A 12,919-nucleotide genomic window follows, 5' to 3' on the forward strand; every position below is an offset into this window, starting at 1 on the left:
TACATAAAAGGGTAAGGGGTAAGAGCTTGGGGCGGAACCTCCCCGTATAAAACTTTTTTGAGTGCCCCCCCCCCCCCGGGTTTTGAATCTTGTATTTTGCCGCCTTAATGGCCACGCTCCCTTGTTCCCTGAAACCCGTGGGAGAGCCTCTCTTTTTACTCATGTTCCACACGTGGCTCACAAACCTGTTTCGCCGTTATAAGGCTGTAGGCTTGAAAGGAATATTGTGCTGATGAAAAGTTCAAAATCAGTGCCTGTGCTGTGCCTGGGTGACTGTGCCACAAACAAAGAGAGAAGCGTTGCGAGGTTTTATGCAAACACCGGTCACTTTACGTGACATGACGTCAATGTGCCAAATGACGTCGGCATTACCTCATCAGAGAATTGTTCGGTAACGCAATTCAGTGAAACATGGAGGAGCAAAGCATCGATAGCATGAAACTTCAGGAATATTTCAAGCAGAGCATGGAAGAGTATACCTCTGACAGCTCGAAACTTCACGAATATCTGAAGCAAAATCTGGTAGATTTTCCGGTAGGGGACGGAGAGCTAAAAATTTTCAAGTTCAGGTACATGGTCAGTTTCAATATATTAATGAATGCCGGTTTATATTCGCCATTTCACTTTGAAACTGCATCAGAGTTTTGACGTCTTCTTTGATATCTATGAATCGAACAGAAGGGTAATCAAACTTGTAATTTCGTTACAACATCGACTGATGTAGTGAGCAAGCTGATGAGAGAACGTACTCCATATTTCATTTGTTCATTTTTGTGGCACGAATAACTTACAAGAAAGTCATTTCACATGACATTTATGTCATATATAAATAATTCTCAAACCTGGTAGACTACTCAACAGGGGCAACGATGAATGGTGCCCTGAACAAATGCCGATGAATGCTTGTATAAACATTTTTTTTAATGTTAAAAAAGGTTAAAAAGGTGGTGCACTAGATCGTAGATGGTAGCGTGCGGAAATGAATTATCCGACTGATCCGATACGCTAATTGTATTCACAATAATGGCACTTGCCGTGACGTTCCGTGACTTTATTTGTGTATTAGCATAACCCAGTGATCGACTTTTAGACAAATTAAAGTCGCAATCGGGCGGCTCGCTCTCGGTTTCCATCGACTTTAATAGTTAGGACCATAATTATTTTTTCTTCATTTTTTTATTGAACCCCACAGGGCTGGCACCTCAAATCCTACCTTCCTACTTCAAAAAAATGGTAAAGAATTCGTGTTGCGGCACAAGTCACCAGTGCAGTTGTACGTTGGTTATCACAAGGTACTGCATGTCTGTTGGCCTCACTGATCAAAATAAATAGAATAAATAAATCAACTTTGTTTTACGAAGGTTGCACATAACAGTCTTTTGACTGACAAACCTGTGGCCCTCGGATTCCCGATCGAATTGGAATTTAGAGGTGTTGGTTTTTGTGGAGGGAGGAAAACCGGAGAACCCTGAAAATCCCTCGGAGCAAGGACGAGAAGTAAACCAACAACAAACTCAACCCACATATGACGCCGGGTCCGGGAATCGAACCCGGGCCACATTGGTGGGAGGCGAGCGCTCTCACCACTGCGCCATCCCTGCTCCCCCCCCCCCCCCCCCCCAAATCAAGCTCATCCCTTCAGTGGAATCCCGATGTCGCGAACCCTTAAATTCTCGAACCTCTTCAATTCTCTTGGATTTGCTTTTCTCGTTCGAACACGGCAATTTAACTTGCGATTTCTCGAACCAAGTCTCGGCTCTTTCGGAGGTTCTAGAGATCGGAGTTCCACTGTATTTGAAAAATTAATGTAAAATTTTTGCTGCCAGTCTGCAGCCATCCATAGCCAAAAATTGATCATCTGAACTGAAAATGTACATATGGGTAGGTCGCCGTAGAAAAAGAAAAAGTACTGCGGTAAAACGTAGCTATAGGCCCCTGGCTATTTTTAATGAGAATATTAGTTTGATCTGGTAGAGGCCTCGGATGCCATTGGATATAGTGCCCTGCAGACATGGAAAGCCCTAGTCGATCACTTGGGCATGGGAATATTCAAAGCTAACAGAATTATTTAAGGACTAAGCAGCGCAAGTCTTCACATTCTGGGAGATGTTCTAGTCACTGGACATAAAAGCACAATCAACGGCATAAGTACAAGCGCATAAGAAGACGACTTAGACCCTTTCGCTCCCAGTGGAGCATAGGTCCACGGCAACCATTGCCCGTCATCGTTGTCTGTTTTGTGCTATCCTTTCAAGCTGCCACCAGGTGTAGCCTACTTTGCTCGCCTCGTCATCTACCGTCCTCCTCCAGCTGTTTCTTGGACGGCCTCGGCTCCTCTTCCCCTGTGGGTTCCATCTCAGTGCTTGCTTGGTGACATTGCAGTTTGTTTTCCTGAGGGTGTGCCCAATCCAACCCCACTTTCGCCTTCTTATCTGGATGTTGATCCTTTCCTGCTCAGTTGTTGTCCATAGCTCTTCATTTGTTATGACCTCTGGCTAATGGATGCCCATGATGGACCTCAGGCATTTGTTGATAAAGGTCTACAGTTTGGCGGAGTTTGCTTTTGTTACTCTCCACGTTTCAGAGCCGTAAAGGAGGACTGACTTTACGTTGGTATTAAATATTTGTAAGAAGAACGAATGCAATTATTTATCTTATGTTGACCTCAATAGGAATAAGCATAAAGATAAACACAAGGCACAGAAGAAAAGAAAATGCTTATGCCACTGTGATTCCTAGTAAGGACAGCATCGAGGCGGCACAAGAAAAATGAGTGTGTTTTTTCTTCTTATGGCTTTTGTTTTGCTGTTGTTTATTCCTAGTGAAAACCAGCCTTTAAATAATAGTATACCATTCTCACTCATTAATTGTGCCGCTCATTGTCCGGCGTGGATAAGGTATGGGGAAAGATTGTGGCCGAGGCAATGAGTGACAGGGTGAGAAAGCACTATAGTTGTCTATTACGTCGCCGAAGGGGAGGTGGGAGGGTCGAAAATTCGCCCGGACTTCCCGGCTTGCGTATCTCTTTCGAAATGCCCCGAAACTAAGCAAAGGGATCTTTTAATACGGCGATTGTGCACGTGGTGATTAAGCATTACCTAACACAACTATCTATAAACAAATGGGGTTATGTAATCCACGCACTTCTGAATTCCGCGTCATAATTATGAATGAGAATAGCATGTATTTCGATCGTGGCTTATAATGAGAGTAGGAGATTCAAGAAAAATCTCCTTCAAGAAATCGCCAATACCTAAGGCGGGCAGATTAAAACCATTGTTGTTACAGAAAGGAAAACGTAAGACAACAAACGAAAAATGAACAAAAGGGAAAAACCCCACTAGCCAAGCCGGACCAGGAATCCGTCGTAAACATATTATAGGGCGTAACTGAGATTACCCTTCTGATCGCGACAAGGCCAGTGGAGGGGGTGGACTGTTTAAAATTATTTTTTTTTTTATAATATTTTGAATTTTAATTTTAAAACTTCTAGCTTGGGGAAAAATAAAGGATAAACATCACTTCCATATATCCCACGTTGTTCGTGTCTAAACGTGGATAAAACATTAAACTCCGTGGATGAAAACGGCCAACCGGCGAGCTTTGAAAATTTAAACACTGAACCTACAGAGATACACAGATCCATAAAACAAACATGCGTGATACCTGTCCAATAAAGTTCCGCACTGGGATGGGTTACGTAACAAACCTTACGTAACCAACTCGTAAACACTTTAAACCTAAGCTCATTAACACTCTTACTGACACCAGTAAGCTCTGAAACAAATGTCCATCAATCGGCAACTACTTGATTTTCTTGACATGCAAGCAAAACAATTCCAGCCAGATATACCGTAACGAAACACTTAGCACACTAACAGTTAAAATACAGGGTGCCCCCCCCCCCCGGAATGGTCGATACATGATTGTTGCCAAATACCCACAATACACAGTTCAAACTTTAAACAAAAACCGACACAAGGCTCCTGCCAACTAAGCTCGACCCACGAGCCAACCTTTAGACTAAAACCGACACGGCGTGTAACAAATTGTGCTAAACGCAAGAGCAAACATTGAGCAACGTAAAGCCGACACACGGCATCTGACAATTTCTGCTCGACACACGAGCGAACGTTTTAGCTACAGCCGACAAACGCATCTGACAGTTTCTGCTCGACACACGACACACGGCATCTGCAAATTTCAGCTCGACACACGAGCGAACGTTTTAGCTGCAGCCGACATACGGCCTCTGCCAGTCTCTGCTCGGCACACGAGCAAACGGTTAAGCTATTACCAGCCGACACCCGGCGTCTGCCAGTGCCTGCTCGAAACACGAGCGAACGTTTTAGCTACTACAGCCGACACACGGCGTCTACCAATCTCTGCTCGACACACGAGCGAACGTTTTATAGCTACTACAGCCGACCGGGCAGCCGACACACGGCGCCGGCGTCTACCAATCTCTGCTCGACACACGAGCGAACGTTTTAGCTACTACAGCCGACACACGGCGTTTGCCAATCTTTGCTCGACACACGAGCGAACGTAAGCTACTACAGCCGTAACACATATGGTAATAAATTGCTATAAACAGAACTACGTAGATATAAAACACACTACGGGATAAACAAACGGATAAGCAAGCGAAAAAGAAAAACACATAAAAATGTTTTAAAATACCGAGTAAACTATTGCTGTACGCGTTGTCCCGCTACTCCGGCATGATGTGGAACTTGCGAAGCGGCAGAGAATGGACATGCAGTGTAAATCTTCTAGTTAAACAGCAGAGGCAGGGTAGGTACAGCCATGAACTTGAGAAAATAAACGACGAAACAAACTAAAGCACGTGGTTGGGCTTCGGCGACGTAGCGCGAGAGTATAAGAAAATTCGCCCGGACTTCCCGGCTTGCGTATCTCTTTCGAAATGCCCCGAAACTAAGCAAAGGGATCTTTAAATACGGCGATTGTGCACGTGGTGATTAAGCATTACCTAACACAACTATCTATAAACAAATGGGGTTATGTAATCCACGCACTTCTGAATTTCGCGTCATAATTATGAATGAGAATAGCAAGGACAATTGGCACATGATATGCACGCGGTTCTGCCGGGACGAAAACTGTTTGTTGGACTGGAAAGTCTTAAAGGGCTTGCCGAAAATTCGGTTTTTTTTTTCATCCTGGTTAAGGAAGAGGAGATGAATAGCTGATTAAAAATACTAATTTTTCATCAACGATTTCAATTCGATAGGTCGATGTCGAGTACAAAATCATGTCCGCCCTTGGAGAGGCTTCTTGTCCGGTACCTAAAATGTATCTCTTCTGCGAGGACAAGACAATTATGGGTCAAGAATTTTATGTCATGGAGTATATCAAGGTATACCGTCAAAATAAATATTACCCTTTTATAAACCATTTTGACAGAAAAGGTAGCCTTTTTGTAAACATTTTATTGAAAAAAATACCCTTTCATGTATCTTAATGACATGAAATACAGCAAAAAAAGGAAGTATTGTTGTCATTTTTAAAGTGATACAGCCATTAGTTGCGTTCGTTCGAGATATTTCAATTAAATCGCCTTTAAGTACTTTAAATGGCCTTTTCCTTTTTCCTAACATCATAGACTCGGCTGGCCAATCTTTTTTTAAAAAATTCCAATAATTCGTACAACCAGGTTTGCATTTTCGCCTCAATCAACCAAGTTTTTGTTGTTTTTGTTTTCTTTTGTTTTCATTTATTGCACGTGCGTTCTCGTCGTTCCCAGATCCCTTTCTATTTTGCGACTAATAAGAACAAAAGCGTTTCTCCGTTCAAAAGGGCATTCCTTTAATAGGTTTTATACTAGCCAAGTTAATTCTTAAAGAATGCACCTCCAGTTTTCGTTTTTCCTTCTGGTCGTTCGTGTAGTCTTAACCCATAAGGGATGGTGACTTTCTGTTTGCAGGCTCGTCAGTTCCCGGATGCAAATTTACCCAGCGTTTCTCCAGATCAGCGAAAGGACATGTTTGAGGTTGCAATTAGAACACTGGTGCAACTTCAATCAGTTGACACAGATAAGCTTCAGTTAGATGGCATCGGTGACAAAGAGAACTTCCTTCAACAAAGGGTAGGTATTATTACCGGGGCTCTGTCACGGATTTTACCAGATATTTAAACAGCCAAAATTACATTGTGTCACAGAAAACCTAAATATAATAGTCCATTTTTATTAAACAAGCATCTTTGGCTGCGGATGACTCGGATGGAAATGGATTGCAACTTGTAAAATTAAGGCTTTACGTTTCAAGTTGTTTCCGTGTTCCTTAACAAAAATAGTTATTAAAAGCCAAATCTTCCTTTAAATGTCTATTAACACAAGCGACAGAAGGCTCTAATCCAAGGTTAACAAGGTATTTACCATTATATATATTTTCATATGGCGTTTAATTTTTTTACCAGTTGAACAACTGGGCCCGTTTGTGCGATGCCCATTGATGCTTATTCGGGATTATAACTTCCAAGGTTGATACGTTTGGTTTAAAGGTAGTTTTCAGTTTTCACTATTTGTAGGAGGCGCCATCACCTAATGGTAAGTGCGCTGGACTCCGAGAGGTCGGGGTTTGAACTGGGGTCAACGTTGTATTAACCCTGCGATGGATCGGTATTTCATTCGGGGGTGGGGGATAAATACTTTACTAAAAAAGAGTAAATTAAGCATCGCAGGTATGGGCTACTAGGCTTGAAAGCGTGCTTTTAAACCTTTTGTTTGTTCACTGCTTACTTTTCATCTTTCAGTTGGATATTTTGTATGAAGGTTACAAACGAACTAAGATAAAGGAAATTCCTAAAGTTCAGCGATTAGTGGAATGGCTGAAAGATAACATACCCAAGGACGGGAGGAAACCTGGTATGAAGCGATAAAAGGCCTGGCAAAACGAGGAAACATGTTTCCATAATTGTTTATGGTTCCATGCCGCGCGGAAACACGGAATGCTCAGATAGAAGCAAATTTTGCTTCGTGGAAAAAAAAACTGACGCTAGAAACAATGCTTCCCGTATGACAAAACTAGGAAACATTGGGGAAACATTCGGGCGCTACGAGTGTTTCTAGAATCATGTTTCCTCATTTTGCTAGGCCTATAGTTTACTTCTTGTCTGTTAAAAGATTTAATCAAAGAACAACTTTTCACCGGCATTAACGTCGATTTTTTTCTGTCTTCAACTGTGAACTTAAATTGCTAAAACTGTAATGGCTTTCTTTGCTTTTAGTTATTCATCACGCTGATTTCAGGATTCCAAACATGTTGTTTCACCCTGAAGAGGTAAATTAATTCCCTCTTATTTATCTTCCTCTTTTTCATTGTGCACGGTCAGAGGAACTTCCAACAAAAATCTTAAGATTTTTTTTTGTTTTCTTCTTTCAAAGTTAGCCGAGTTTTATAACTATAACTCTCTAAAGCACATAAATGTTTTCTGTGAGTTATTTTCTCAGCGGCACCCAACGGATTTTCTCGGTGAATATCTGTTCGGAAGGCCTGTTATCAGGTTATCCCCTTAGATTTTCTTCTTAATATGGTAAATATGCCCAGGGGGGGTACTTGCAGTATACATGACGGGGAGGTCCGACGTATTTTTTTGGGTTGAAAATTTACACCCTCGGTATTTTTTTGGGTCAAGAGATCTGTCATGTACTTTTTAGGTCTTAAAGTCTGTTTGATTGAATAAATCAGTATCGAGGTGCTAGGTCTTGTACTTTTTGGGGTAGAAAATTGTGATGACAGGTATTTTTTTGGGTAAAAAATTTCAGGCTCATGTATTTTTTTGGGTTCGCAATATGAAGCTCCGTCGGACCCCCCCGTCATGTATACTGCAAGTACCCCCCCTGGGTAAATATGACACCTTTTGTTTTCGAAAAGGAAAAAATGTTGTTTTGGGTACGGGAAAAACGCCAGCTACGATTTTCCAAAATCGTTAAGGGCCGAGTCGGTGCCCCTCGCACCAAGTACGTAACCATAGCTACGTGCTGGTGGTTTCTTGGCGAGTAATGGCTGAATTCGATGCGATTCGATGTTACTTGTATCTGGCAACAGTAATTTATTAACAATTATTAAAATCACTTGTTTCAGTCTCAGGTCTTGGCCGTGATAGACTGGGAAGCAGCATCCTGGGGACATCCATTTGAGGACCTTGCGTACATCTGTTTTCCTCACCACTACCCTGCGGAGTTAGAGGTTTTACCTGGCGGTGTTAAATTAGGTAAGATGGAAGGAGGGTGACCCTTAGGGGCGAGCCAACATTTTCCCATATAAACACTTTGGCTCTTTTTGAATCACCTACCAGGGACAAGTCTGGACATACAGAGCATGCGTGGAACAGGGAGGGCCAATTTTTGGCTCGGTTGGCAGGGACAACTTTTCTCATATTAACGCTCATTAAAAAATAGCTCGGGGGAGAGGGTAACCCTCCTACCAGGGACAACTTTCCTTCATTCATATAAACAAGGAGAAGCCACTAGCCAAGCGGCCCACACTGCCGTAACTTATCCCGGTTTCCGTAGTACTAAGCGGCTAGGAATATTTCTACTCCCCCCTGAATGGGATGCTAGTCCATTGCAGGGTTCCTCACCCAGCATTATGTCGCCGGTACCCATTTATACACCTGGGTGGAGAGAGGCACTATGAGAGTAAAGTGTCTTGCCCAAGAACACAACACAAGTGACCCCGGCCGGGGCTCGAACTCAGACCGCTCGATCCAGAGTCCGGCGCACTAACCATTAGGCCACCGCGCCTGCTCCACGCCTCCTCATATAAACAAGGCCTTAGAATAAGTTTAATTTTTTTTTCGTTTTGTAAAAATGTTGTTATTCAGCCAGAGCATTGGCCGGGGGAACACGCTCCCTAATAAGCGGTTTTGGGAATTTACGTGACCGGCTGTGATGCATGTAGGATATCGATGTCTATCCATTTTGCTATTATCCTATTGATGTCTTAATTAAAACGTATCGTGAGCCTGGCTGACCAACGCCCATGCCTCAAAGCCACAGTGCGTGTGTGTGTTCGGTTGTGTAGTGAAGGCAAAAATCGTTCAAATCGCTTTCAAGATGGATTCCTGGTTAACTTTAGAAGTGGAAAGCTCGTTAAAGGGGTTTCTTAAACATCCGTTCCCGGTTAAGCAAGCAGGGCAAAGGCAATCCAGAATTAAAGTTTAAAAAAATAAGAAATTAGAACCGACTTGATAGCCAGCTGATGAGCTTTGCAGCGAAATGAATTTCTTGAATTATTATTATTTTTTTTTTAAATATTAAGGGGCCGTAGGCAGGAGAAACCATAAAAATTGAAAAATACCAACAAACAATCGAAAGCCTGTACTTTACAATTTTTTAGCCAGAGAGCGTTTTTTTTTAAACAGCTTAATGAATTTGTTGGTTTTCTTTTTGGACAGGGCTGAAAGCCAGGGAATTAACAGGAGGCGGGAAAAGACTCGAAAGAGAGGGATGGAGGGGTGACTGGGTGGATAAATAAGAAAAAATTGCAACATTGCAAGAAGTTTAAAATAGAAAAGGAGGCACTAAAGAAGGGGCAGGAACCGAGAGTAGACGGTTCGCAAGATAGAGCCGAGGGTCTTAAATCATTAACGAATTTAAATCGTTTTTTGCAGGTTATTACTCAGAAGGGATCCCCAGTGAAGAGGCATTACTCTCTTTATACTGTGAGCTGACCGGTGACAGTCTTCCTCTTCCAAACTGGTCATTCTTTAAAGCACTGGTGTTATTTCGCGTTTTCGTAAATATTCAGGTGAGTGTAGTTTTAAACGTCCCCACTTTCCCCTACTGCTTCTATATATTACCGTACCCAAATTCGCGAGTAGCCAATCAGAAGAGCGATCTACTGTCCTGATATCCTACGATATCAAGTCACTGACCTGATATGCCTAGGGCTTTCCAGAAGTTGCTCGGCAACTTTTTGGCAACTTTTCACATTTCGAGCAACTTTTTCCCCTTCGAGCAACTTTTTTCCACTCGAGCAACTTGTTGCAGTTTGAGCAATTTCCAGACCGAAGATCTCCGAAGATTATCCAAGTATTGTTTAGAGGCCATACGAACGTTTCCGAAGATTTACGAAGTTTGCCGAAGATTTTCGGGAAACATCGGCTTCACAAAAACCCCTCTGCAAACATTCATGACGTCATCGATATCTTCACGATTTTTCTCAGTTTAATTAGAAATCCTTGTTATTTAACAAATTTTTCCCTTAATATGTTTTTACTGTAAAATTGCATAAAACTGCTTAGAAATCTTACCCTCAAAGAAATTAGCATATATGTGGAGAAATTATCTTGATTAGAAGCAGCGTTTTGGATTTTTTGGAGCAACTTTCGAGCAACTTTTATTATAAGAAGCAACTTTTTTGGATTTTTGGAGCAACTTTTGAGCAACTTTTTGAGAAATTACGAGCAACTTTTTGGGAAATCTCGAGCAACTTGTGGAAAGCCCTAGATATGCCACCATATCACGGTCACTTTGAAGTAAAGTAGTGTTACTGTTCGATGAATTGAAAAGAGGTTTTACCAATAAAACAGAACGTAATTTAAATTTAGCAGTGTTTAGCGGTCGTAAAAAGAGAAAAACTTTCCCGTCAAAACTAAACTTAAGCGCGCTCGCCAATTGCGCGATTTTTGCCGACGAGTGCTGAGACATTCAGACTGAAAGAAATGGAGTCGGAATTTCCAAATGTTTCGCTTAATTTTGATTTCGAAAATTTAGAGAATGAAACCCTAAACAAACGAGTGGAAAAAAGGCAGAAGAGGAACTTGGTAAAAGTGTTGAAGACCAAGTCAACACAATTTGCAGTACGTACCTTGCAAACATGGCTTCAACAGAGCGATAAATATAACCGGATTTTTGGCTGAAGTTGGTTACGGTATGGTACGCTTCGGCTGCATATCAGGCTCGTTTGGTCTCGCCATGGGTATTGAAATACGAACCATGGCTCGACCAAACTCGCCTGATATGCTACCGAAGCGTACCAAAAAGGTACGATTAGGTATAAGTATCACTGAGTTAGCGGGAGGTCCGTATTCTTTTGGAGAAACATTGCTCCGTGTTGGAAAAAATGGCTTGGACGGAGCTAAAAGCGGGCTTCATACATAAGATAAGAACTTTAATAGCATATTCCCCCACAGGGCTGTTCAGTAACTATTTACAATAAAAAATACACTACTAAATTCTAATACTTACAAATAAAATTGAAGTAAAATATATTAATAATTAAATGTTTAAAAGAAGATGATTCTTAGGGATTGCTTTAAAAGAGATTAAAAATTTGGCGTTTTTGATATTGATGTCCAGGCTGGTCCAGTGGTTTACGGCCTCTATAAGAGCAAGTTCTTTGTCCTGCTGCAGTCCTGAACAGCGGAATTTGCAAGCTCTGGTGTTGGCGGGTTTCTCGTCCATGAACATCGGACCTTTTACAAAACTTGTTGCTTAAATTTGCGAAGGAAAAAAGAGCGAGTAAAATATTTTTCAATACCGACCAAATAAAGCTAGCTCAATATGTATAGAGAAAAGTTCTGTTATAAGCCCCCTTGCCCCGCTTATAGACCCCCTGGTAATAAGGCCCATCTACCTGGAAACATAAAAAATATATCCGACTATAACCCCCCCCCCCCGGATATAAGCCCCCCCTCTGCTAGATGACAGTACTGAACAGGGTTAAATATTGCTTTATTATGACTTTTGTCTTTTATGGCTTAACTTAAAAACGTATTTCGATCAACCCTCTCGTAGCTCGTTTCGAGACGTTTTTTTTATTATTCCGCTTATAAGCCCCCTGGATGCATCACATAAGCCCCTGCGTTTATAAGCCCACCAAAAACCACTTACGAAGTTGTGTAAGTCCAGGGCTTTTTTTAAGTTATTTTTTTTATTCCGGTACTTTTAAAATTTGCCGATTAATAGTGTATCCATTCTCGGCAAACGTTTAACCGATTGAAAGTTGTGTTCGAGACTCTTAACCAGCAAATTGTTTTCTTTTGTAGCAATGAAATCATTTAAAATAAATAATTATAAGCCAAAAATGAAGTGATCAATAGATGATCACTTTTAATCAATGATCAATAGATTTATCAGAAGGACTGCGAAATGTTATGAAATGTTTATGACAACCAAAAAATTACCGTACTCTAAAAGGCCGAATTTAAAATGACACTAAATAAGAAAACTTCTGAAATACTAAACTGTTAATTTCCTTTATTTCAGACCATTTTTGCACAGTTTAGTGCCGGTGGTTTTGAATTTCCTGTCAGTCTTCAAGGCATGGGTGACTTGTTGGAGCCCATAGTGGAACTCGCCTGTACAACTGTAGGGCTCAAGTAATTTGGTCACGTGTTATTAGGCCTTACACTAAAGATGACATTTTATTATATAAACTGCGGTTGTTTATTGGGATTTTGACCACGTACCAAGAAATACAGTATCTCAACGTGTGTAAAATCACGATAATTTTTTACGTCTGTTTGATATCACCAATCACGTGCTGACAAGATTGCCATGTTTCAATAGTGAATGAGCCAAAGTTTATCGAGTTGAATACTCGAAGATAAATTTCATATCTCCGCGCAAACCATGTATTATCCTCTATGTATATCACTGAGGTCATTAATAAAAATAATGAAAGTCAATGACATCAGTCAATAATCGCTTTGTCCTTTCCTCCAAAATGCTTTTTTAATACTGTTTTAGGCTGTCTAAACTGCTTTTAAAGCTCTCTACATGAATTTTCAGCTTCGCTATTAAATTTTTATCTGTTCAGTCATTCTAGGCGAATATTAGTCTTGGAGAATTTTTTTATCACACGGTGCACTGAATACAGTTCTTAACGGACAGTACAGTGGAACCTCAATACAACGAAGGGCCAAGGGACTCGCAAGATATGTTCGC

General features: G+C 41.3%; 1 protein-coding gene across 2 annotated transcripts; it reads left to right on the top strand.

Annotated features, from left to right (window-relative positions):
• The first annotated feature begins 404 nt into the window (after positions 1-404).
• Positions 405-12,640, top strand: LOC144655906 (acyl-CoA dehydrogenase family member 11-like). Of its 2 annotated transcripts, XM_078516089.1 has the most exons (9): positions 405-569; positions 1,193-1,292; positions 5,255-5,380; positions 5,948-6,109; positions 6,778-6,889; positions 7,252-7,304; positions 8,109-8,238; positions 9,640-9,776; positions 12,239-12,640. In XM_078516089.1, the coding sequence occupies exons 1-9, from the start codon at positions 412-414 to the stop codon at positions 12,353-12,355; spliced, it is 1,095 nt and encodes a 364-aa protein (XP_078372215.1). In that variant the 5' UTR covers positions 405-411; the 3' UTR covers positions 12,356-12,640. The 2 variants fall into 2 exon arrangements, with proteins under 2 accessions (XP_078372215.1, XP_078372216.1); XM_078516090.1 differs by lacking the exon at positions 12,239-12,640 and having other exon boundaries at positions 9,424-9,770.
• The last annotated feature ends 279 nt before the right edge of the window (positions 12,641-12,919 follow it).

This window comes from Oculina patagonica, chromosome 6 (assembly GCF_052425735.1).
Source record: "Oculina patagonica isolate OP01 chromosome 6, crgOcupat, whole genome shotgun sequence".
NCBI lineage: Eukaryota > Metazoa > Cnidaria > Anthozoa > Scleractinia > Oculinidae > Oculina > Oculina patagonica.